The sequence below is a fragment of the Astatotilapia calliptera genome, chromosome 7 (assembly GCF_964374335.1).
Source record: "Astatotilapia calliptera chromosome 7, fAstCal68.1, whole genome shotgun sequence".
Lineage (NCBI taxonomy): Eukaryota > Metazoa > Chordata > Actinopteri > Cichliformes > Cichlidae > Astatotilapia > Astatotilapia calliptera.
This window is the reverse complement of record NC_137428.1, coordinates 59,917,299-59,943,824: the sequence shown is the minus strand read 5'-3', so window position 1 is coordinate 59,943,824 and position 26,526 is coordinate 59,917,299. Positions and strand designations below refer to the sequence as shown.

Below are 26,526 nucleotides of genomic sequence, written 5' to 3'. Positions count from 1 at the left end.
AAAGCAGAGCTTTGTGCAGTGTGAGCCCATAAAGAAGCACATGGGTCTTTAGTGGCCTATGCACCTGTCACTGTGCTTACATTCACCCCTGAGAGAGAGGACAGAGCACAGTGGTAGGAGGAAATTAGTGTAGAGAGGTTAAGCACTAAAAGGGCCACTTGCAGTGGGTGCAGGATAGATTGTATGTTTGGATAGGGGGAGGGGAAGGCACTGAGGTGCTGAGTAAGCACATCTCTGTTGTCTCAATCAGGAGACAACTGTCATCATTATTTAGTTCCTTTCCACACCTCAAATACAAATATATTACCTCTTTCTGCTTTTATGCCTTTCTGTTCCCACCCTATTGTTTTTGCAATGGCTGGAAACTTTGCTGTCAAGGCCTTAGACATTATTAAAAATATGCGTATGCAGAGATTTTTAGTACAAATAATTGCTGAGAAGTTCAACACTCCAAAAGCAGTGCACATGAAGTCCGCTGTGGTGTGTTTTGATGTTTTGAAGCATTTCTGTGAGAAATTAGTGCCGCTGTAGCAAACACTGTTCCTAGGCACTCTAACCTTTCCCCACTTTTTGATGTAGGAAGAAAATAAATGCAACCCCTTCAACATGAACCCAAGAAAAGCAAAAGACTTTCAGACTACAGAAGGAGAGCTGAATCTATGAAAAATGCAGTAATATTCTAACCTCCTCTCTGCGTTCAGATTCCAGTCTTTGCATGTACCATCGAATCCGGGCCTGCTGAGATTTGGGGATACACTCGAAAAATGTGGAGTTGCTCTGCACCCCAAAGAGAATTTTCTCCTCCACACTCCCAGTACCAAGACCTGTAAAAACCAAAAGTAGTGTCTATGTTTTCTCAGGTTCTAACAAAGATACAGTATCTGATGTATGTCTCATAATTAGATTATTTTTTGTGACAATTATGCAGTACCAGGCAAAGGACATCACTGTCATTAAAAACATGTTTGTTGCATGACATGAAAACCCCAACAATGGATACACAAGCACACAAATTTCAGCTGTGTCAGCCAACATGAAAGTATCTTGGACATATTGTCATATTTCTTTGAAAAACTTCCGTTCTCCGTTGATTCTGTCTCTTCATGTGATCCCAATCTGACTCTGTAATCTTGACATCGGAGCTCCGTGGGAGCCATACCATCTGTTGCAGGATTTTTTTGTCTTTCTTGACACTGTTTATAGTTCTTCTTGAATCTGTCTGCGGGTTTAGGTTCATTATCAAGCAGACAGAATTTGAAGTGATCAGATGCTTTCCTGATTTTTTAAGAAACAAACAGTGGCCGAACCCCTTAAGACATAAAGTGTACATACTGTCTTCTGTGTCCCAGCACTGCATGGCAGGGTCTCCATTCTTGATGTCCTGTCTTCTAGCTCGCCTTGCAAGTAAACACAGAAACAAAGCAAAAAACAAGGAAGCGTATGACCACTTTAGTCTTCAGTATTGAGATGCAGAATTTAAAGTATAAAGAACTTATATGCTTTACGCTCACAGTCCAGTATTCTCCACGAGGGGAGTTTCACAAAATTAGCATCTAGCTAATTTAATATACATTGTGTACATTATATTAGTAGATTATCCACTCATGAAGTCCTTATTAGACATTTATCTGAATTCTATTCTATGAATTACAATTTTAGCATCACCATATTATCACAGTTAAAGGTTCGACAGGAATTAGACATTATAAAACAAACAGCCATAATTAGCCAAAAAAGCCAAAATCAAAGTTGGTAATAACACTGTTATATGAAAATTATGTGAAATTCTTTTCAGTCATTAAAGTAAGTAAATCCAGATTGATGTTAACACTGCAACATGCGAAAACTGAAAAACAAAACAAAACAAAAATCAGAAAAAGGGTTTTTAATACCTTTATTTGTGTTTCTCAATACTGCATTTTGTAAATCAGTCAAACAAATAGTTATTAAAATGAATGTTTCTGACACACTTCACGTGAATGCCAAATTTGCCATTACTTGTGATAAACCTGTGAAGAAATTGTCTGAGAATTACTATTTTTTCAAAAGCACTTAAAATGTAGGGAGGCATTAGCTTTATAGTTGTATAGCTAAAGAAGAAGAACCACTCCATTTTATTCCATAAGATAATCTTGTCTATCACTACAATAGGATATCAAAAAAAAAAAAAATATATATATATATATATATATATATATACCACTACGCTATCCAGCCTTTGGAACAGAGGATCGCAAGTTCGATTCCCACCTGGGGCGTCTGTATCCAGTAAGGGTCCTAAGGCTAGACCCCCTATGCTAAGCAAGCCTACCGCAGACATGAGCGAGACAGATAAATATGAAAGCATGCCGGCTCGGACGTCGCCCGGATCAACAAGGTCCGCGTCAGGTGTTGAGGAACCAGGGCACCCTGATGAAAAGTGGGCTACTGGAACAAGAAGGCATCGGTGGGCAAGAGACGAAAACAGGGCGTTGTTGGAATGAGATGTTGTTAATGCAGCACTACGGACAATACCTACAACCACGATTACCGACACTAACAAACTGATCTACAATACGGCAGCAGTGATCAGTGAGATGCTTGGCTACAAGTTGAACAGCCACAAGGGGCAGTACCCTCCATGGAGAAGGAGGCTAGAGGGCAAGATCAAAGTAGCACGGAGGGAGGTTAGCCAACTAACGGAGCTGCAGAAAGGTGCGACAAAGAAGGTGCATAAGAAATACAGCAAGCTGTCCATACCTGAGGCCTTGGAAACTGCCAAGCAAAGACTCACAGCCTTGGCCAGCCGCTTGAGGAGGTACACCAGTGAGATAGAAGGCAGGAGAATAAACCAGCTGTTCTCCACAGAACCAGCAAAGGTGTACTCTCAGTGGCAAGGGAACAATAAGAGAACAGCACCACCAAGGCTGGAGACGGAGCAATACTGGAAGAGCATATGGGAGAAGGACGCAACCCATAACGGCAATGCTCAGTGGCTAGTGGATCTGAGGGCAGACCATAGCGACCTCCCTGAACAGGGTCCAGTAACCATCACAGTGGCAGATATCCAAGAAAGGGTCTCCAGTATGAAGAGTTGGACAGCACCAGGGCCCGACATGGTTCACGCCTACTGGCTAAAGAAGCTGACTGCACTCCACGAGCGTCTGGCAGCACAAATGAACCAGCTGCTAGTTAACGAGAGACACCCGGAATGGCTAACTGAAGGTCGGACGGTCCTGATCCCCAAGGACCCCAAGAAGGGACCGGTCCCCTCCAACTACCGACCAATAACCTGCCTCAGTACTACATGGAAGCTCCTGTCAGGCATCATATCGGCTAAGCTGAACAGGCACATGGGTCAATACATGAGCGGGACACAGAAAGGAATTGGCAAGAATACCAGAGGCGCAAAACACCAGCTACTGGTAGACAGAACAGTCAGCCGAGACTGCAAGACCAGACTGACCAACCTGTGCACGGCCTGGATTGATTACAAGAAGGCCTATGACTCAATGCCCCACAGCTGGATACTGGAATGCCTAGAATTGTACAAGATCAATGGGACCCTAAGAGCCTTCATCAGGAACTCAATGGGGATGTGGCGTACAACACTAGAGGCCAACTCCAAGCCCATAGCACAAGTCACCATCAAGTGCGGGATCTACCAAGGAGATGCTCTGTCCCCACTGCTGTTCTGCATAGGCCTGAACCCCCTCAGTGAGATCATTAACAAGACTGGCTACGGATACCAACTACGGAACGGAGCAGTTGTCAGCCACCTCCTGTACATGGATGACATCAAGCTGTATGCCAAGAGTGAACGAGACATCGATTCACTGATCCACACTACCAGGCTACACAGCAATGACATTGGAATGTCGTTCGGACTGGAGAAGTGTAGTAGGAGAGGGAAGGTAGTCAGAACTGAGGGGATTGAACTACCAGAAGGCAACATTGCAGACGTAGAGGACAGTTACAAGTACCTGGGGATCCAGCAGGCGAATGGGAACCATGAAGAGGCTAGAAAAGCTGCAACCACCAAGTACCTGCAGAGGGTCAGGCAAGTCCTAAGGAGTCAGCTGAATGGTAAGAACAAGATCCGGGCCATCAACACCCACGCCCTACCCGTGATCAGGTACCCTGCTGGGGTAATAGGCTGGCCAAAGGAGGAGATAGAAGCCACTGACATAAAGACAAGAAAGCTCCTTACCATGCATGGAGGGTTTCACCCCAAGTCCAGCACCCTGAGGCTGTACGCTAAGCGGAAGGAAGGGGGCCGGGGACTGGTGAGTGTCAGCACCACAGTCCAGGATGAGACAACGAACATCCAAGAATACATTGGGAAGATGGCCCCAACTGACCGAGTGCTCAGTGAATACCTCAGGCAGCAGAAACCCAAGAAAGAGGAGGGAGACGAGGAACCATCATGGAAGGACAGGCCCCTGCACGGTATGTACCACCGGCAGATAGAGGAGGTGGCTGATATCCAGAAATCCTACCAGTGGCTGGACAAAGCTGGACTGAAAGACAGCACAGAGGCACTAATCATGGCAGCACAAGAACAAGCTCTGAGTACAAGATCCATAGAGGCTGGGGTCTATCACACCAGGCAAGACCCCAGTTGCAGGCTGTGTAAAGATGCCCCAGAGACATTCCAGCACATAACAGCAGGGTGCAAGATGCTAGCAGGCATACATGGAACGCCATAACCAAGTGGCCAGCATAGTGTACAGGAACATCGGTGCCGAGTACAACCTGGAAGTCCCAAGGTCAAAATGGGAGATGCCCCCAAGGGTGGTGGAGAATGACCGATCTAAGATCCTGTGGGACTTCCAGATACAGACGGACAAAATGGTGGTGGCTAACCAACCGGACATAGTGGTGGTAGACAAACAGAAGAAGACGGCCGTAGTGATCGATGTAGCGGTTCCGAATGACAGCAATATCAGGAAGAAGGAACACGAGAAGCTGGAGAAATACCAAGGGCTCAGAGAAGAGCTCGAGAGGATGTGGAGGGTGAAGGTAACGGTGGTCCCCGTGGTAATCGGAGCACTAGGTGCGGTGACTCCCAAGCTAGGCGAGTGGCTCCAGCAGATCCCGGGAATAACATCGGAGATCTCTGTCCAGAAGAGCGCAGTCCTGGGAACAGCTAAGATACTGCGCAGGACCCTCAAGCTCCCAGGCCTCTGGTAGAGGACCCGAGCTTGAAGGATAAACCGCCCGCAGGGGCGTGCTGGGTGTTTTTTATATACATACATACATACATACATACATACATACATACAGACACATACACACATACAGACACATACACACATATATAAATATACATACAGACACATACACACAGAGTTGAGGGCATCATCTTGTTGGCATTTTTATCTGTTTTCCTGCAAAAACATTTAGAGTGTACCAGTTTTGGTTTTTTTTTTTAAAGAAGAAAGAAACAAGTTTCTTTGACCTCTGACTTGTGTTGCTCACTTGGGCTCCTTCAGTTTGTATTGATTTCTTCCTCCACTTCCTGCTAGTCCTGTGTGGTGGGACATCTGTAGCCTACATTCCCTGACACTCTGAAGGTCTGCTTTCAAAGAGCCCTGGAGGCCTCCACTATTGTACAAACCATAACAAAATCCCTACTGGGCAATAATATGGCACTATGAACCCAAAGTGTAGGGCACAGTTTGTTCAGAGCTTGGATTCATGCAAGCAAGCTCACAAACAAAAACACAGAACAGGATTTGATTTTCACCTCAAGGACCACACTCTGCAAGTGTGGAATGACAGTGTCAGCCGAAAACACGCTGAAACATCTTTAATCATTGCCTGAGAAAAATAATTACCTAATGGCTTGGAAAATATTGTGAGGTGAAGAGAATGAAAACAGAAAAAAAATTTAGGGAGAGCTATGAACGTCTGAGAGTTCCAGCATTAAGAACTAGCCTTGGAAACACACACAAACAGACACACCCCCTGGCAAACTATGGAACCAACGAGTCAGTGTTCACCGGTCCACATTTGCACTCTAATGATTTCCTTTTATTTTGGGGTTTGTTCAGATACTTGTTTCAGGCTTACTGCTTTGAATTAATGCATGAGGACATTTCAAAAATACAAAAGTACTACAAGTGTCATGTGCATACCTCTTAGAGGCAGGGATATATCGTGCGCATGTGTGTCCATCCCAGGCACAGTAGGGATCTCGTGCCAGGCAGCATTCAGCACAAGCCTGGCCATATAGGTGGCATCTGCTGAGTGAAACCTGGGCTAGACCCTCACTTGAACCCACGTAGAGCTGTTGCTATGGTAAAACACAACATTGCTTCAAGACATACAAACATACAAAGCACCTTCAACTTTAACAATTGTACATCATCAACAGAGGACATATCACTATGTTGCGTAAATAGTTAATTAGTTAAGTCTGCTAAAGCTAAAACTATTTTTTATGGAAAAAATATTTGTTCTATATTAAAATTATATTTATTAAAAAGTTTTCCTCTTTCCGCATTAACATTCTTCATCTATCAGAACATGTTTGCTTTAAATGAATCACACAGAGATTTAAAGATTTCCCCTTCTTAGCATAACATTTTCTTTGTACACTATGTACTATTTTTATAAAGAAAAAGATTCTACGCAACATTAAATACACTACATTTAAACTGCTCTGAGTGAGTAAAAACCGGCTTCCACTAAATTCTTGATCTGTTGCAGATAAAAATCACATTACAATACAGAACGAAGATGGCATTAATCAACAGAAACAAGGCTGCTAGGACAACAAAACATAAACACCTACACAGAACAGTAGACTACAGACGGAAGGCCTTGAGTGAACTATGTGAGGTGATACTTGTGATTTGAAGGCATTTTTGCTTCAGTGTAGTATGGGATGTAATTACAGAGTTGGCACTGAAACAAGTTCATATAAAACAGATCTGGTAGTTTCTTGAAGTTGTTTCACCAGCTTCGTCAGCTCTAAGCTTGGAATTTAAGAAGAAGCTTCTTGGATAAGAAGTGAAACGTCTTCAAGAAACTTAAAGAAATCGTTGCTGCTCTAAAAAGTTCGGTTGCAAGGTTGCTATTGATCTAGTATGCTTTAGTGCATAGTCTTCATATGGTTTCCTTTGTGGTGTAGGACCAATTTAAGATAGCGTATACTGCTGAAAGAATGGCTGCATATAGATATGAGTCTGATATATTTTTTATTTTATTAAAAGCACATGGTTAAGTTTCTTAAATGATTACTACTTTTTGAAAATCAGGTTATAACTTAAAGAATACTCCAAGATATTCTTAGGTTTCTGTGAAGGCTGACATTTGGCTTGCAAAATGAATAGGCTGAATTTCGCAGTTGCAACTGGATCTAGTCTGACTCGCCTCAAAACTCTAGCGGGCAAGCACACAGACACAGGTCAAACACTGTTGGTGATTAATGGAAGCTGTGATTGGGGTTGAAGTGTCTACTGACATTCCTGACCCTTATATAATGAGGCGTAAGGGTGAGAGAGCTACAAGAAAATGGGGAAGACTACAGACAGAGAGGAAAACCAAAACATGAATAACAAGATAAAAACTATATGATTTGTGCCACACAAGCCATGTGCATATAACTTAATGCATGTGGCTTAATCGAAGCGAAGAGCAAATTTGCACAAACAATTGCACAAAGTGTGCAGAACAAACCTGTTTAGACGAGATCTCCAAACTAAGGATAGGCGAGGGATTCTGCAAAAAGAAAACAAACTCCATCAACTTAAAAGCTAATGGATATTAATTATTGGAGGTCAGTTATGTATTCATTACATATAAATATTTCACTGTCTTATAAGTCACTGACAGCTACACTATGAGGAAACAAAACTCAGCAAATCAGTGTGTAACATATGTGTGTATTTATTTAAATAACTGTGTTTTGAACTAAACCTGGAACACTTGAAGCTCTTCAAGAACCACTTCCTCTGTTGACCAGTTTTCTTGAGTGATGCTCACTACCTTAAGAATGGAGCCAACATCTAGGAGAGTGAGACAGAAAGAAAGAGGGGTGAAATTACCACCAGAATATCTTCAGAGAGTTGTTTGAGAAGCATATAAAACATAGACTGCATATGTTCATTTCACCCTACACAAAATCTGTCCAATGCCAACGAAAACAACAAGTAATATACTGCCCTCTGCTGGTCAAATGTTGACTTTCACAAAAACTAGGAGGAGAGGTGTGACTCACCTGTTCCCACGAACATAACCTCATACTGGCCATCATCTGCCAAAACTCTGTCCACCACAATGTGAGTCAAGGTGTAGTCAACTTTGACACGTGTGAACACAGGACGACCAGTGAGAGGGTAGACAGAGTGATACATCAGAGGGTGGAATCGAATAAATCTGACAACTTCATCCGGGAAGTCTTTAGTGGTCTTGATCTTTGGATCATATGTTTTGCTTGGGCACTAAAATTACAAAAAAATCACAGCTGATTAGTGACCGTGTTTTCTATATTTCCTTCCACCAGTTCAACTATGGAGCAGATTCACTCAAACAATTTATTGGTATGTGTCTCCTTCTAGAGGCTAAAATAAGAACAGCAGGAGACAAAGCATATGTGAAACATCTGTTTCACACTTGATGTCAGCACCAAATTGTCCATCACATTACTTCGCTTAATTAATCTTTTTTTTTTAAACAAAATGAAACATGAATCTGATTAACTTCTCAAGTAACCTCATCAAAGTATAAGTGAAGGTCATGCATTACCAGGCTGCATGTGCAGATGTAAGTATGCCCTCCAGCAAACCTTTACATTAAAGCCATGTTTATAATTTTTCGATTAGGAGGAAAATTAAACACCTTATCCAATATATGGAAACAGAATAGCTAACAGTGATAAGTGCAGAAGGTACAGATGATTTCTTTTCTTTTTTTTCCTTTATGCTCTTCTCTTTGGCATACAACATACCGTTCCAGGACGGGGATATGGTATCCTCCCCTCATATTCTACCCAGCGGTGGTCAGGCCCCTCCTTGTGGGCATAAGGTCCATTAAACACAGCCCTTATGTCTGCCATGCTATAAACACACACTGCTGAGCCACGGAAAATGGAACTGGAGGAAAAGTAAAAAGAACAGGTCAGGTTAATGCTTGGAGAAACAGGAAAGGACCTGAGGTTGTGTTGATAAAAATCATACCTAGAGGTTGTGAAGACTGCATACACTATGGGGTTTTTGTCATCTCTGGTTGGGAGTAGAAAGACATCCTCTACAAAATAAAAAAGAATGAAAAAGGTTTTTTTTTTGTTATCAATAACCAAACAGAAAAGATTTAGGCGAGCATCCAACAATAAATTGCAGTATTGAAGAACTGCAGTTGGTAGCACCATTAGCCATGTGGTACTGTTGATGCATTTCCGTCCTTGTATGAAATTTTCTCCGAAGACAGTTTTTAGAACATATAACTGACTTTATTGACCAGATTTTCAGTTTTTAATCTTACAGTCACTTACGGAGCTGATCAAAGTGTGTGTCCACGCCATCTGGCCCAGGGATGGAACACACAAGTCTGGCTTTGAGGAAGGTTGTCCATTTATTGGTCAGACTCCTCAGCCCACCCACATCATTCTGAAACACAACCACACACTCTGTAACAAACCATCGTCGGAGAGTGCAGCTGTCCAACGCGGCTGAACACGAACTGTAATTAATAATATACATTTGAGCATAAACACTGTAATCCAGCCAATGCGGTTGGAAAGACAACACAGAGCATCATAGACTGACTCAGGTTTCCTTCACTAATTATGAAAATAAACAAGTGAACCACATGCCTCTGGAATACATTTGCTTGTTTAACTTGCACAAAGAAGACCTTCAGTCAGGAGTAACTGAAAAGTGAAAGGAAAACACTGAGAAGGGTGAAAAACATAAAAGGAAAACGAACGAAGGGGAAGTGCAGCGTGATGAAGGGGAGAATTCAAATGCTGATTAATAATGCAGGTTTTACTTTAGCATATGAATTGCTGTTTTAAATTGAGACCTTTGACTGAGGTATGGTAAGAGGGTTCAAGTGTATCTCCTTGTCACGCATTGAAAACTTAAAAGACCCCCCTTGTTAAGCTTAGCCAAGTGGTGTAGAAAGGGCTGTTATGGTTTAACACACAAAAAACACACTTGTGCTTAAGAGACCCCCCAAAATGTAAGCACTTAATGGGGATCTTTCACAATGGTGATAATCTTCAAAGAGGATTGATGTAAGGAGCTGTCATTCACAATGCAGATAATGAATATGAACCAAAGTACAAAGTACATGAGAGACACATGGCTCAGAGAAGAAAGGGCCGTAATTCAGACGAATCTCCTTCCAGTCTGCTTTACGGCTTATTCTCAAGTCATAACCACGCTGAAAGCTTTTTTCTAAGAATGCAGTCCTGGATCGTGCATGCTAATATTAAACTGCCATGTCACCTAGTTCCACTCTGAGAACTAATTGGACACTGTGTTATAATGCCTGGTCTGTTACATAGAGTTGAATCTTTTGATTTCTGGATTTTGTCATTTATTGGCTGTTTTCTGTTTGGTCTTATAGCTTGTTTGTTTTTTTTAAGTATAGGTTGAGGGCTTGATTCCTGTTTTGATTTCATTTTTCATCCTCACAGTTATGTTTAAGCATCTTTGAAAAGGTGATTTACAGTGGCTTGTAAAAGTATTTGGCCCCCTTGAACTTGATCTTGTCTCCCTCTCTTGATTGCCTATATCCGTCTAGTTTGCCCCAGCTGTCTCCACTTCTATAGTCTCTATTTTGTTATTTTTCTTATGCACTTTGTATTTATGGACTTTTCATCAGCCATAATAAATGGCTTGCTTTTTGTTGTGTTTAGTCTGCCTCTTGCGACACACGGCGTGGTGCACAGAGAGCCTCAGATCATGCAACTGCACTGCTTATGCCCACAGTCAGCGGTGCAGCTAAACTTATAGTTGTTTTGACGTGCTGTCAAACAGAACCTAAGTGGCAGTGACACATTATCATCAAAGGTCTTTCAGAAAAGAAATTACCTATATTGACCTCAGTGACTGACTAGGTAGTAAAAACACAGCAAACATAAGAATTCTAACCATGATTTACTGCTCCAGACAGAGTTGGATGACCACAAAAGAATTGGGATAAAATTGGGAACGGTTCCTCCCAGCCAAAGATTCACACCCGATCAGGACACCATCTCTTATTTTACAAGGTCCTATCTACTTTAGGCTGTCTTTTCAAGCACCAGTTCTCTGCACCTACCACATCACTACCTGGGCCTCAGCATCCATGTACAGCATCATACTGTCTTTCATTGGCTTTGCTGTTGCTCATTAGTTATATTGTACCAGCCCCTTCACCCCTCCACCATATATCTCCTACTTTCCACACCTCTCTCCTGTAATATCTCACCTTGCACACACGAGCCACTCGGGAGAGGATGCTTTTGTCGTTGCCTTCCCAGGACACCTCGCGGAAGAAAAAGTATACTTTATCATCATCTGGATTGTAGGTGTCTGCAATGGGATGGGCAGCTATAAACCTGGCCTCTGAAGACACAGAATGGAGAAGACAGAGGAAATAGCATTAAAATGAGTCATAATGGTTTTGGCATGAACTGCAGTCTTAAGGTAGCATTAAAACTACACTTAGCGTGTGTTTATTTACAGTCGTCTTCTATTTCTGCAGAGAGATTTGATGTATTACTCTCTCTTTACTAAGTGTAAAGCTGAAATGGGCTGAACATAAACTGCACTTAGGTACATGCAGCAATTGTAAAAGAAGATTTAATTGACTTTAAAAGCAGTTTTGTTTAAATTTACATGATTTTCAGTATGTCAGGCAGTATCAATTATGCATCAGTGCAGCATAAAGATACTCTTACACACCCTGGGTTAAACATCTGATTTATATGTGAGCATCTATGACAAGTGTATATGTCCTGTACTTAAAATCTTTGTTACTGGTTTTTTTGGCCTCTTTGGGACGTGAAAGCAATCTATCAACATGAAACTGACACGATACTTCTGGATGTTTTAGCAAACATTTAAAAACTGAATAATGCAAAGGGAAGTACCTGCTGTGGTTAGACACAATGCTGATGCAAAGGTGACAGTAAAGCAGGACAGCTGTGAATGCAACAATTGCAAAAGAAGATACAGCAGAAAAAACTTCAAACAGTCCAGACATCTGAATGGAACAAAAGAGTTGGGAGATAATTCTATGTCTAAAATGTTTTTGATTGTGAAAAAATTAAAAAATAAAACTGTCACGGGCCTATGAATAAGAATATATTATGTTTTATGTGATGATCCTGTGTGTATGTGCAAAATTTAATCTGTACACTTGCTAATTATCAAATGGATAATTAATACTTACAATACAGTTAAACTGCACAAAGCATGTTTGCCTCTGAAAATTACTGGAGGGCAAATAGGTTATTTTTGGATTGATTTTAACTGTTCAAGCTACTAAGAATTATTAGTAAGCACAATTTTCAACTGCATTTACGGCACTGGACACTGTATTAAAACAACAAGTGCTACATATGATGTAGGAAAATAGCAGTGAGGAGAAACAACAGCATGTTGCCATCAGGAGGGAACAGGCCCAAAAGTTTAAACGTTACAGTGACATTACATCAACATTAGCTCGACACCTAGAAGCCAAGCCAACCACTAGAGGGTGATTCCCCAACTGGAACGGCTTAATGCATTATAGCTAACACATGGGACAGAAGGTCATTGCTAGTCATGAAAAGATGTTCCACTGAAACACCGAAACACTCCAAGAAATGGGAAAACGAGACGGCCGCCCTGTGTCGACACTCACTGTTTACACACACCGACAGAGAGGGAGAGGGAGAGAGAGAGCGCGCATTACTCCAAAAATCTCTGACTGTGTAGTTGTGAAATGTGGAGACCATGTGTAAGGATTTAGGTTCTAGTGACAACTGTTGATACATGACAGTCCATCAGTGGCTATAAAACACTGCAAACAGGAGATGATGCATGCAGAGAAGGTCACTCCTCAGTCCTAAGTGATGACTGTGCATACCCCTGGCTAACATGCGGTGTGACTAGGACTGTGAACTTTGTGGCACACTGTAAATTCCCCCATAGGCGTGGTCCTGGCTCAGCTATGGCAATCATATAAAAGTTCCAGCTAAATGAGTAAGTGGGCTGTTTCCTTCCCTCTGGAATGCCAATAACCATCCTGAGGGCACAGAGAGGCTCTTTGTATCAGTAGAGAGGCCAGAAGTTATGCGAAAAAGCAATAACAAGTTTGGAGTGCAGTCAGCCTGTTAACGTGGATGTGTGCAAGCATGTGTGTACCATTGATCCAGTAGTCTTCAGAGATGTCTGTGCGTATGTAGTGTTGGTCAGGAGGAGGGCCTAGGGAGCGTGTGAACGTTGTATCTTTGCCCAGGAAGTCTGAAGATGTGCCCGCATACAGGTACTGATCTAAATAGAAGCACAGTAGACTTAGAAAACAAATCTTACAGCTTTTTTTTAAAATATACACAGAGTGAGTAAGATTTCAATTAACATACTGAAACAAGCACATGCAAGAGACACAATTGTTTTGCATTTGTCTGCCAAGTAACTTTCTTGGCCCCCAAAAATGGGAGAAGAGGGCTGACAAACAAAGACATGAATACAAATTCATTGCAAATAACTGAGTGAAGTGAAGCGTGGCGCTCTGCAGCTATAAAATTCTCGCTCAATAAAAGATAAGGCAGGTAGAGGACTGCTTTGTACAATGTCACCTATGTTATCTTACCTGTGAGGACTGATGTAAATGGCTGCAAGGGATCAAAAGGACATTTCAACCTGCCAGACTCCTCTGTATTAGACAGCAGCTTCAAAACGCCATCCTGAGAGACAAAATTAAGAGGATTCGCAAACGTAAGCCTATTTATCGACTCTAGTCAAAATGTTTCCTGTTAAGATCCACTCATGCCCACTTTACCTTTTTGTGGCCAGTGATTTCAATGAATGCACAAGTGGGGTGGAAGGCCCCTGTCCCACAGGCATAGACATGTGTTCGGTTGTAATTGTGAAGGACCCTGATAAAATTTGCACATTCCAGCTGGAACAAGCAGGGACAGAAAAAGAACATGTATGAGGTACACTGGAAGGACTGATTGAACACATACATTTAGTAATCACAGAAACTTAAACTCTATAGATTTCTTTAGAAACACTTACATTTTCATTTTTGCCAGCCAGTTTGCACATTTCCACGTTTTCCTTCAGAGCAGGCCAGTGAATCTAATAACCGATAAATCAGAAATATTTCACTTCTTACAATATAACCAGAATGTGAGCATTCAGCTTCAATTTACAGAAGACCTGTTGCAGTTCTTTATAGTTTGCATGCTATGCTAAAATATTTAAGTTCTAAAGATTAAAATTTTTAGTTGTGACAAACATTCCATGAATAGCTGTTACTTTTGAGAATACAGAATAGGATACAAGATTTTCTGGATTTCTTTTAGATCCTTTAACCTGATTCTTTTTTAATGAATCATTTAAGTTAAAAAGTTAAAAACAAGAGCAGGCCCCTGAACGCTCAAACTTTTTTTCCTTTGCTTTAAATAGTATTTTATTTCATTCTATTTTTACACCGAAATATGCTAAACGTAAAATGAAACGAATAATAACTACACAATGTTTTCCCTTTCATCTCTATCCATATCTAAATAACAAATGGCATTTTTACAGTATTTAAACACCTGTAGGTGTTGTGGTAAGAGATTAGCTGAGGTATAACATCCAGCCTCCCTTTAATGTATGCCACCATACTCATACATGTGTTATAACAGGCTTATGTGCTTAGTGTGTTACCTCCACTAAATCCTACCATGGAGTGCTATCCCCAAACTTATTCATGGCTGAATTATCATACAGAAAAGCAGCGTTACAATACGATGTGCTGAGCGAGAACAGTGTGCCTGTGTTAGTGTTTTAATTAGTTTTGGATAGAGTTTCATGTGATCGCTGACCTTGTTTCACCTAGTAAAAATGAGTAATTTACTTTAGCATATATAGTTATTTAAAGACTTAAATTATGTGGACTTCTTTATAATAAAAGGTAAAAACACCTGGAATGCTTGTGAGCATCATAAAGCCTTGACTTTCAGGGGCTTTTAGTCCCAGTCCAGGTATGCGTGTTCAGTAATTGATAAACACTGAGTTTGCAGGGGAAGATCACATTCACTGTCAAGGCTGATCTCACAGGGCTCAGAGGGTCAGACTTTCTGTTCATATCTCTCTGGCATCTATATCAATGACCCCTAAAGGCAACAGAAATGCAACACTTTAAGAGCAAGACTAAGAGTTAAAACAACCAGATAAAGATCAAATAAACACACCGTCTTCCCACCAGTGGATCAACCTCAGCTGCATAAACACACTAACATCTACAAATGTTAACATATGGCATCCATCCAAATGCATTTGTGTGTTTGTGTAAAGTCTGAGCATGCACACTCCATCAAACGTGTACATACCTGATGTATGTAATTGTGTGTGTGCTCCATGCGTGTGGGTGGGGGCAAGGACTCTCTAAGTTGATGACCCTGACCTTACTAGACAGATAACTTCAGACTGCTATTGACTGAAAGATCAGTGTTTCCCTAAAACAATACATAGCTGAGTGCATTTCAGGAAAATTCTAATGGAAAAAACGATTCTTATCGCCCTACTTAATTGCCAAACAGGTAGCAGCTAAATGTTCCATAATGCATTGTTCACATTAACTAACAGGTCAGTTAACGTGTGTGAAAGCTTTAAACTTAAATTTCTTCAAGTAATATAAGGTTTTTAAACCAATACTGAGGTATTCTTGTTTTAGTTTTACAAGTGGTCCTCGATATTTTACTCATTTATACTCTACCCAACTCAGCTTGTTTTGTTGTTTGTTTGTGGCATTTCAAACAGGAAGTTGGAGAGTGCCTTCTGGTGGAAAAACATCAACACTCATAAGGTTGTGCACCTGGTTTCTTCTTTATTTTTATAATTTTCATTTATTGTCCATTATAAATGCTAATACAGCTATATCAGCAAACAGCTAATATCTATAAATATATTGACCCTCCTGATATATCATTCTGGCTCTACTTTACACTCCTGTAAATATATTGACGTGTACCTGAAAAAATGTCTACATTATAACAAATGACATGAACAAATGCAAAAATAAGCACTGCTCTTTACTTAGTACAGTGTCTTGTCTTTTTACGCCTGAACCTGGATTATTCTTTATGCTATATTGATTTTACACATGCATATATATAGCATACCTTTGTAGGGGATTCAGCCAGATTGTCAGGGTCAAGCAAGTAGATGTGGTCCCTGGCTCCCAACAGAAGACGACCCCTCTCTTCATCCAACAACAGCGACTGCGAATGAAGGCCATTGGAGGGGCTCAAAAACAGAGATACACTGCCCACCTTCAGCAGTTCTGTCCCAGTATGAGAAAGACACAGACAAACACATTAACAAATATCCCCACTGCCATGTAAAATGCAGTATTGTGAGTCAAATTAAACTAAAGTGAAAAAACATATTTTGGTAGGACTATACTGTGGGGCGCAATTTATTCTCAGCAGTTTAAAACCAGTATAATCCCAAAGACAGTCACTGAGATGAAAAAAGTCTCGACTTAAAGTTGCATAATCCTGTTTAGCTACACATGCTCATAAATACGATTTTTTTTTTCAATTTAGATAGCATAGTATCTCAGTAAGTAGACTTTTAGACAGGAATACCTGTTGTTCATCCATTACACAATAGTACGATTTTGCTATTCACTTGTACATTTTTATGCAGAACACGTACTGTTTTTATATGAAATTATATATACAGTTTGCTTGCTTTAGACCTGGACTCGCAGCTTGTAAGGTCCATAGGTTTCTGAAAGCTGAATATGTTCGACATTTTTAGCTCAGGATCGTGTCTTTGATCTCCATTAGAGGAACTCTCTTCTATCACGAGGCTCTTTTCAGCGCACCACACTTGCCACATGCCTTGAGTAAACACTGGCTCGGTGCAGAGGAGTCCTGTGGGAGTCACTCTGAAAGGATTGACACTGTGATTACCCTCTTGGTGAGAATGATTGGAGAGGTTACCAACCTTCAATATTTGAACTTTTGGGACCCCTCCTCACCACACAATCTCCCTTAATACCTCCCCTTTACACTGAACCCCCATGTGCTGATGTATCTCCCTCCTACACACATATCATGCCCCAAACAGACAAAACTCACAAAGAGATTAGGCCTGCTAGCCCTTGGTGTGGTGTGCAGTAATCTGTTCTGTAAACACACAGCACTATGAGCCTATTGAAGCTTAGCATAGTCTCCACACATTTCTTCAAAGAGGAGAGCCCTAAACAACATGAAAACCTCTTGATTAGCTTTGTTATTGGAACTCAATGTTGCTTTCATGCACCCAGTTATTGGAGTAAGACTTGATCAAGCTTTAGACTTAGAGACCTCTTCAGAGCTGTAAGCAATGCCTGAATCTGCCCTTTCTCACATGTAGCACATGGCAGGAGGTCAACTGCATCAGACACATTGTCACTGCTAAAAATACCTCATATGGTGAAGGGTAGGGGTGTGCAGGATGCAGGTCACATCACACCCATATGCTTGCTATGATTTATCCAGACAATTATCCTGCTCAATTCCCATTTGTAATCAAAGACTTTGTAGCTACCAGGGTAACACGTTCATTTATTGAATGATCCATCTGGTCATTTCTGTTTTCACTTGTAGCTCCACCAGAACCTGATTATGGTGAAACAATTACAGTCTCAGGAATAAATGTGCAATGTGGTTTCAGAATATTCAGAGGAGCATGGCAGACACTATTATATTTTAGGTCAGACAGACATATTGATTAGAAGCTAATGCTACATGTTCACTAGATGAAAACTAAAGTTCTTGGGTTTTTATTTTAAAGCAGTTTGTTTAGAGGTACTCCCTCAATGAGGGATTTTTACTTTTTATAATTTCACCCTTTAGTCATTGAATCTGTATTTGGGCTTACGTAAAGCTGATGCTATGCTGGAAGTGAATTCACTGCTGGGTGGTGTTGCTTTTGAACAGTGTCCACTAATGAAATGATGACAAGAGGAGCAGGATGCATGCACTTGGTTAAGCTTTTGTTATTTTTGACAGATTTGTCTTTGCCTCAGTGATTCTCACTGAGAGAACCAAATATGGATATTGCTGTCAAATAGCCATTCACTTTAGTGAAGATTAAAGTAGCATGTAGCCAAATTAAAGGCAATCAGACTACATGACATGATAAAGTACTTTACTTTACTGGCTTGGAAGAAACATAAAATAAGACAAACCGTAGAGCTAAATACTAGGCTAACTGCTGAAAAAACAGTGTCCACAGTAATCTTTATTCCTGCAGCTACTTGCATATGTTTTTGTTGGACACATACAGTAGGACATGCATATGTATCTATTTCCAGGCATAGTTGGTTTTAGAAGCCTTGACCAAAAGACCAAAAGCTTTTGGAGGTTGAAGTCAGAGTGAGTTCACTTTCAGGTCACAGTGGGGATTCAATTTTATGGAACAAAAGTTAAGTTAATATGTGTGGTTCCTTGTAGCTGATACACAGCATTAGGGATGACGACTTTGAAGTAAAGTTTGCACTCAGGTTTGAGGAATGCAAAAATATAACTTCCTAACTTTTGCTGGCACAAAGCAAACACACTTGGTTTATGCAAAGCCACATACATGGACACAGAGCACATTTATACGGTCAGATGATATCCACACAGCAGACTGATGGATCAGTAAGTGAGAAACATTTCACTTTGCTTCATGTTTAAGTGCTACAGATCATCTCCATAAACTTCACTAAATTCTCCTCTTACCATTTCCTCTGCCTGTTGCACAAGTCACATTCAAGTAAGAAAAAAAAGATGCACACTGAAAGATGGAAAGATGTATGACAAGAAAGAAAAAAATGAAAAGATAAAATCCTATGTCAAACAGCAATATTGTTTGAATTAAAACAAACATCAGCAATATTTAGTTCTTACCTCTATGGCTGAGTTTGACCCTGGGGACACTCTGTTTGATGCTTGCTCCAACAGGGAGGATGGCCAACAAAATCAGTCCAAACAGTGTGACCTCCGGATGGAATAGAGCCATAAACTTCTTCCCTTTGCCTCCATAATTACTGCCAGACAAGCAGAACATAGCCCCAACCTCATTCCAGGTCTGATTGCCAGAGTCCTCTTTCTTCATACTGTGTGGAGTCATCTTGTAGTGTTTTCACTTTGTGCTTTTCTGCAACCTTGGAGGGAGACCAGTGTAAAGAGTCAAGCTAGGGAGGAGCAATCATAAGTGTATGAGGATGCAAGCAGTCTCATCTAACTCCAGAGAGGGGGAATATACACAAACTTCTGTGGCTGTTTCGCCATGGAGCCCTACAGGCATGTCCCCTTCCTTTGCCCATCCTACATCAGCTGTTGCTTGTCACCGGCTCTCCTTTTGTTTCGCCTTTAAATCTGTTTGCCCCAAACAAAGGTCAGACTAACAAAACAGTTGCATTCTACCACTTTTCATCAGGCACGTCTCCGCTTTTCTCTCTCCTCCCATATCCTTTTCACATGGATAACTCAACTTAATTCTTTGCCTTAAGGATACTTGCCAGTAGCTTAAGGATTGGTTGATGACCCTGTCACTTCCTCCTTTATACCATGTAAAAAATGGGCCATGCCCTGTTTAGGACGTCACAATCAATTAAAAATGCCCAGACATTAGTTCACATTCTGAAAAGTTAGCTGTCTGACTAGGATTGAAAAGCTGTGCTTTTAAATAAATGTGTGGTTTAGAATAAGTAGCAGGAGCACAGACTGTTACAAGTTTTAAAAAAAAAAAAAAAAAAAAGAAGTAAGAAGGAAAAAAGACAAGAACTAAAAAATAACTACTTACTTGTTATATTCTGAAAATCTGTGTTTTAATAAATTTATATTTTTTTCAGTGGTACTTGGACACCTAAAAAGTGAAGCAGTGGAACTAGTATATAAAGATTTGTCAGTGAACCCTGATACTAATTTTCCTTCTTAAAATTAAAGTTGCTTGTCAGCACAATTCATACAATACAAGATAATATTCAGATTAACTTCACCTCAAACAGGGTGCAGAATCATGCAAAATGTTTTTTTACACACATTGCAGCTTCATGAAATCTGTGCCCTTTATTACACCGTTGATGCATTCATTGCATCTTCTAAGTACAGACTGAGTACTGTCCCTGTCTTTAACCTGCATTCCTGCAAATCCCACAGCCATTAGGATACTAATTAACCAGACTATTGATGGAGAAATTAATGAATGCATTGAAAGAATGCCTCCCCTTAAGACCTTTTGCCACCATCATTACTTTCCTTCCACCCAGTTTCAGAAAGCACACATCAACCTGTCAAGTGACAACATTAACAATGTCAAGCTAAAGCTAGATTAGATATGACATTCACACTCCTATATCTCTAATATTGACAGCATGTATGGTCCTTAGAAGTCCACCACATATAGAGAATAGCCATTTGATAATGTGTAAGCAGCACCTTAAAAAAAAAGGTGATATCCTGAGTAAATATACTGACCCGGGTCTTTGCCCATTGATTTGTACTGCAAGGTAAAATGTGAAACAGATATTAGGTGTTCGACTACAACTCACTTAAGTTTATTTGATTTCTTTCTTCAGTCATCTGATGTTTAAAACTGTAGCTCTTTGTGCAGAAACAGGGGTGAGCGGCACCCTTCCAAGTGCCCCATAGCTTTAAAACGAAGAGGATTAGACTCTGATAAACAGACTGGTGTTTATTTAGGATGACAAATTGAGACGTGTTCACACCTTCAGGGTTAGAAATACAGATATAGAGCTCTGCGTGATGGATGGGCAATCAGCAAAGAGAGTGAGAAAGTTAGGAGGCTAAAATCCCTGTAGTCTTTGCACTTTGTGAGCGATACTGATAGTGCTGATGGTGAAGCTTATCCTCCCTACAGTATTTTCAGGAGAGCAGTGACACAATTTCACTCAAGTGATAAGCACTTCAGTAATGCATCTCTTTTCACAGCTTGAGTGCCCACATCTATCTGCAGCACAGACATGTGCAACACCCCGCTAGAAGAATGACCCCCAGGAAAAGAAAAGTACAAGTCTTGGAAGAAAAACAAAAAACAAAAATTCTTGAGTAATAGATGACACACACTGGAAGAGGAATACCAGAGTACCAGTGAGTCAGTACTTTGAATGTGTCAATAACGGAAATGAAAAGAGAAATAAGGGAAAAAGTGAACAAGAGATGTGAATAATGGGGGAAACCAACTTCTTGTGCCATGTAAGTTAAGCTAACACCCCTATTTCCTGGTGACTAGAGTCCTTGTTGTCTTTGGCAGCATGGCCGGCACACAGTGCAGGGTGTCAGGAGAAACAATCCTGATAGAGATGGTGACAGATTTAAAGCTAGCAGCCAAGGGCTCCTGGCTTCTGATCTCTCACCAACACAAAGCACCTTTAAATATACTGACTCTTCTGTTTCGGTTTAAACAATACAGTCTTTGCATGCCATAAAACATCTACTCAGTTAGTATTATCAGTGAATCTAGTAGCCGACACGCTGTACAAGAATCGTAAAGAGAAACTAGCTCAAGTGAATACACAACAGAAGTTGCCAGCAGTCATGAGAAAAGAGCAGATGGTGAAGAAGTGCTCTGGCTATGGGCATGCTTGCACCAAGACCACCCCTAATGAGGCATTTAGCAACACCCAGGTGCCCTGTAGAGTACACTATTATCTAACTCCTCCATCTCCACAGGACGGAGTGCATTAGCACAGCTATTTGTCTTTATTCCCTGACCACAGGCACTGACCTAGCAGAACAACATAGGTAATTGTTTCTAGTTCTCAAGACATTAATTGTTTTTCTTGGCAAGAGTCAATCATCTTTTCTTTAGCCTTGTATTTAAGCAAGCATGCAACTCTCTGTGTGTGAGCTAATGTCTCACAGGAAAAATGCTAAAAATACAAACTACAAAGAATATGGAAGAAACATTACATTTTAAAGTGGGTTTACAAACTATAACTCCAGGTATAGATGGAAGTAATTAAGGAAACACGTCACTGTTCCATAAAGACAGGAATCAACCTTACTTTTTGTGTTTTAAACATGTCATGTCTTTTATTTTTATGTTAGACTTTATGACCACATTAAAATAACAGTAGCAAAGCGGTCAATAAGATAAGCTGTCAATAAGACTGATATAAAGGCTCATAATCAGCGGCTTTAAAGTATGCTAGGAATTAACTGCTGGTTCAAAAAATGTAAATATGAAACATGTGATCCCTGAGGTATTATTCTGGATACAGATCAATCCCCCCCCCCCCCCCACAAGCTACAATACATGCTTATAAATTAAAGCTTTTGGGGAACTTTCATAGTATAAATGTGCAAGTTTTTTGTGTAATTTGTTTACTCATTTTATTAAGTAGACATCAAGGCCACAAACTGTGATTCATTTAGCATTTTAATCACTAACGTGATCCCACATTATCTGACTGAAACATAATATCTAACAGCGCAGCATGTGCATCTCCTGGGAAATTAGATATCGCTCCAGAAATTGAATGCAAAATAAATTGCCAAAATATCCCCTTACACGCAACATTTAATCATCCAAAACATGGCGATGGAGACAGAGATGGGCTTTGAAGTTGAAAACACTGCAGTAAATTAGTCCCAAATAATGAAGGAATACACAGTGCAAACCATGCTTGGTAAAGATGCCAAATATTTCTCCATGCAACAGAATAGGGTTGATCCCTTACTAGTCGGACAGCCTGGATTTCCTGAATCTGTTACCTTTAATTATATCATATAACTTCTAAAATGTTTGATTACCAAATCTCTCTCATAACTATACAAAATTAGACTCTATGGACTCCAGACAGTTGATTCTACTGCCCTGGTCAATGGATTTAAGTGAGGATTTCCCAGAGTAAATGACTCAGGTCTTAATTTAAACAATATAAACCCACAATTACACTTTGCTCTAAACCAATATGCATGAAATCTGTGAATGGAAATGCCTAGACAAGAGGACATTCCAGTTGAATTCCTTCCGTTCTGGAAGTGAAGAGTACGTCTGTGGGGAATACCAAAGAAGATGGATTAAATTCCAACCCTGAGGTCCTGTCTGTCTACATTTTGTCTGTATCTCAAAACACTGGAAAGGGAACACTCCTGGAGGCTGCTGGTATGGAAACCAAATACACCAAAGCCAAATAATATGCCCCAGCACCTGTTATTAAAGACTCACTTTATGTTTACTGTTGGTCTTCAACAATAGAAGACAAGGTTCACAGCTCCTCACAACCACATGCAGTTGTCACAGAGCCAGCTCAGGTCTCCTGTCACACACAAGGGTTAATGGAAAGCTGGGAGGAAGCAGCAAGGAGTGATACTTGATCTATGGTTTAACTCGTCAACAGAGAAAATGGCAATTAAAAAACATGAGCTGAAAACAAAGCCAGGGAATATGTAAAAGAGAGAACAGACCATGTAACTGAGACGGTTGGATGAAGATAAACATGCAGGTAGTTTTGCCGATAATTGACAACAAAACCAGTAACTCTACTCACACAGAACAGGTCATGATGCCGGAAAGCCACTCAGAATCTGTATGAGTGCCTGCATGTATGAACAAATGTGTGCGTGTAAGCTAATACCATCCTGAGGGAGGCAGATGGGAGCAATATAGGGCATGAAAACAGTGACTGACATTTGTAAGTGCACCCACTTGTATCCTCATGGCCTGAGGATATAGGGGTACACCCATCTAGGCTACGCAACAACTCTTCTCAAGACCAAACTGTCATCTACACACTTGAGAAGCAACTGTATTGTTCTTTGTAAGTGCTGGAAAGACTCTGTTATGCAGTTTATCTCCATATGAGCCTAAGCACAGTTCATTTACAGAGTGGGGACACAGAGAGGCCACAGAAAAACAGCCAAACCGAGCCAGTCAGTCTGTCTGCAAGTCACTGGCACCTAGCTGTTGTAGACACTCTAAACATACTAACATCACTGCAGTAAATGTGTCTTCTCAGTTGCTTTGTCTGTCAGCACTGAGGGATTTTGCAAACATAACCATATTAGGCTAGACTAGTGTGCAGCATACAAGTATGTTTTAATAACACTTTCCACCCGAAACCTGTTGAGTTTTGCAAAAGACCCCTTTAAGGTTTTAGTTTTCATCACTGTCCAGGAAAAAGCCTCAGCATGAGACTGCACTGACTTCTGACAGAGCTCAGAAGTGTTGCTGTAGGCCATTTAAAACACAGCTCAATATTGATGCTGTGGTTGTTTTAGAGAAATGTTGGATTAGTCCAGACATGCCACATAGAACTGGAATGAATTAGTGCACACAGGAGGCACAACTGTAGCACGGCATGGGAAGGGCATTGATTGGCATAGCAAACAATGGAATACACCCCTTTAATCAGTCCAACATAGTAACTTATTTTTTCACATGGAAGGTTCCTATCACAGCCACAGCAGTCTTGAGCCTTCCCCATTCCCGGCCAAGTAAACATGGGGATGTGTGTGTATACTGCAGTGTGTATGTATTAGGTATGCCTGACAGCATCTCAATGACGCAATGTTTGGACGCTGTTTAAAGGAGAAAATCAGACAAGATTTTCTGTCTTGTCTTTCTGTCGCCCAAGGCAGAAGTCATTTATTTACCTCAGTCATGCTGATCGAAACCCCTGAAACACTGCCAGAGAAATCAATGCATCCACACAAGTACAAACTCCCCTCCCTCCCTCCCTTGTTTACCTCTCTCAGAACCACCAGATCCCAGTCCAAAGTTAGGTAAACCTTTAAAAAAATATATGGGGAGAGTGGACCAGTGAGAAAGAACTACATCACTACTTGTTTTCTTTTCTGCTGGACTGTAAACCACTAACATGCACAAACACAAATAAATGACCTCAATGAGGTAAATGTGTCCACGTCAACATTTTACTGTATGTATGATTAATTCAGACAGTAGACATGTACTTGGCTTAAGTCCATATAGTCACATTCAGTTTGGGGGCATTTAGAATTCCCACCCCCTCCCCAAACACTGTGCAAAGACAAAAATTCTCCCTCTTACCAACTTCTCATATATCCATATACAGTCTCTGTACTTTAAACGATCTATCAAGAAAAAGAAAACAATAAAGAAACTTAAATATTGATTAATACGTTTAAGTTTGTAAATCCAGCTTAATAAAATGTACAGATACACATAAAGCGTTAAACCCCCTTTAAAACTCTGCAGTATTAATTTATTAATTTAAACTCTACTGTGGTCCACCTGACACACGGTTATAACTTGGTGTAGATTATTACCCTCGTTATTATTATGGCGTGTTCCTCACCTGCTCGCTCGCTGACTTCGTCTCTTCTCGCGTGCAAGTGCACCACATGAATAGCAGTGTCTCAGAAAGTTGTCCGTTGCAAACACACACACAAAAAAACGACCAAAAGTATGACACTTGGCACAACTTCAACCCGACCAAAAGGAAAGTGGATGGATAAAATGAGGTCTTCCTGCAGATATTTCCACTCCCTGTAACGTTAGTTAAACTGAAAAGCGCTCTTGAACTCTTCGTGCACTGCGTGTGTGTATTTTGGATGGCTGGGTAGTCTGTGGCAGTACGAAAGACAGACGGCAAACTCCCAGTTGTGCTGCTGCTGCTGCTGCTGCTGCTGGAGGGGAGGGGCCCTCAGCATCTGTACCGCCGTTCTTTTGGACGCTCCACAGCTTCAGTTTCATCCCTCCGAAAGTGCTCCGACTATTAGAGTTACGATGGGCCTTATTAACGGTTATGTATTTCGGCTAATAGCATGATCAAAACAGCTTAAAACTGATCTGAAAAGCATTCATAACCATGAATAGACTCACCAGTCACAGCTCGTGTTACTGCAAAACATGTTAGTGATCATGTGGTATTTTATAATTATTAGTGGCAAAACTATGGCTGAAAATATTATTGCAGTCAGCTCATTGGACTGACCTAACCACTGAGGACTGCCTCACATTTTTCTGTGGTGCTTTTCTCCTCTTATTGACCACTCAGTGCTTCACTCTACAATAATGCCCTCACCCGTTTTTTCTTTAGGCATGCATCAATTTATCTGTCACACCAGTGAATACATTGGGGGCAAGCCTGATTTCAGTATCTTGCTAAGTGCACTTCCACCTACAAGCTGTACAGTAGGAGGTGGGGATCAAACCAATGACATTCCAGTTTATAGATGATTACCTGTGTTTAATTATTTAATTTTACATTGTTTTCAAGTAAATTGGAGTAACTCACATCGATTTAATCACGAAAATATGTTGTAATCCCCTGGGGAAATGGTTAAACTGTCCGTGTTTTGATATATATAGCCATTTGTGTCCAGTCAAAGTCTATGCGGCTCATTTTTGTAAACTTGTGTGT

At 40.7% G+C, this 26,526-nt stretch overlaps 1 protein-coding gene across 3 annotated transcripts in view; it reads right to left on the bottom strand.

The window, feature by feature from the left end:
- sema3d (sema domain, immunoglobulin domain (Ig), short basic domain, secreted, (semaphorin) 3D) overlaps positions 1 to 26,028 on the bottom strand; it is a 30,443-nt gene extending 4,415 nt beyond the window's left edge. The window contains exons 1-18 of one of the 3 annotated variants that reach the window (XM_080304746.1): positions 25,459 to 25,739; positions 25,191 to 25,234; positions 19,061 to 19,317; positions 16,298 to 16,458; positions 14,202 to 14,264; positions 13,963 to 14,082; positions 13,774 to 13,867; positions 13,326 to 13,454; positions 11,404 to 11,540; positions 9,479 to 9,593; positions 9,165 to 9,234; positions 8,936 to 9,080; positions 8,207 to 8,429; positions 7,906 to 7,994; positions 7,666 to 7,707; positions 6,120 to 6,277; positions 1,333 to 1,397; positions 685 to 824 (exon numbers count right to left, since the gene is read on the bottom strand). In XM_080304746.1, coding sequence (XP_080160872.1) covers positions 685 to 824; positions 1,333 to 1,397; positions 6,120 to 6,277; positions 7,666 to 7,707; positions 7,906 to 7,994; positions 8,207 to 8,429; positions 8,936 to 9,080; positions 9,165 to 9,234; positions 9,479 to 9,593; positions 11,404 to 11,540; positions 13,326 to 13,454; positions 13,774 to 13,867; positions 13,963 to 14,082; positions 14,202 to 14,264; positions 16,298 to 16,458; positions 19,061 to 19,283 — 1,974 coding nt within the window. In that variant the 5' untranslated portion in view covers positions 19,284 to 19,317; positions 25,191 to 25,234; positions 25,459 to 25,739. Of the gene's footprint in view, positions 1 to 684; positions 825 to 1,332; positions 1,398 to 6,119; positions 6,278 to 7,665; positions 7,708 to 7,905; positions 7,995 to 8,206; positions 8,430 to 8,935; positions 9,081 to 9,164; positions 9,235 to 9,478; positions 9,594 to 11,403; positions 11,541 to 13,325; positions 13,455 to 13,773; positions 13,868 to 13,962; positions 14,083 to 14,201; positions 14,265 to 16,297; positions 16,459 to 19,060; positions 19,318 to 23,348; positions 23,435 to 25,190; positions 25,235 to 25,458 lie in introns of those variants that run through there. The other 2 variants (XM_026176096.2, XM_026176097.2) reach the window with 2 other exon arrangements.
- Between the last annotated feature and the right edge of the window lie 498 nt (positions 26,029 to 26,526).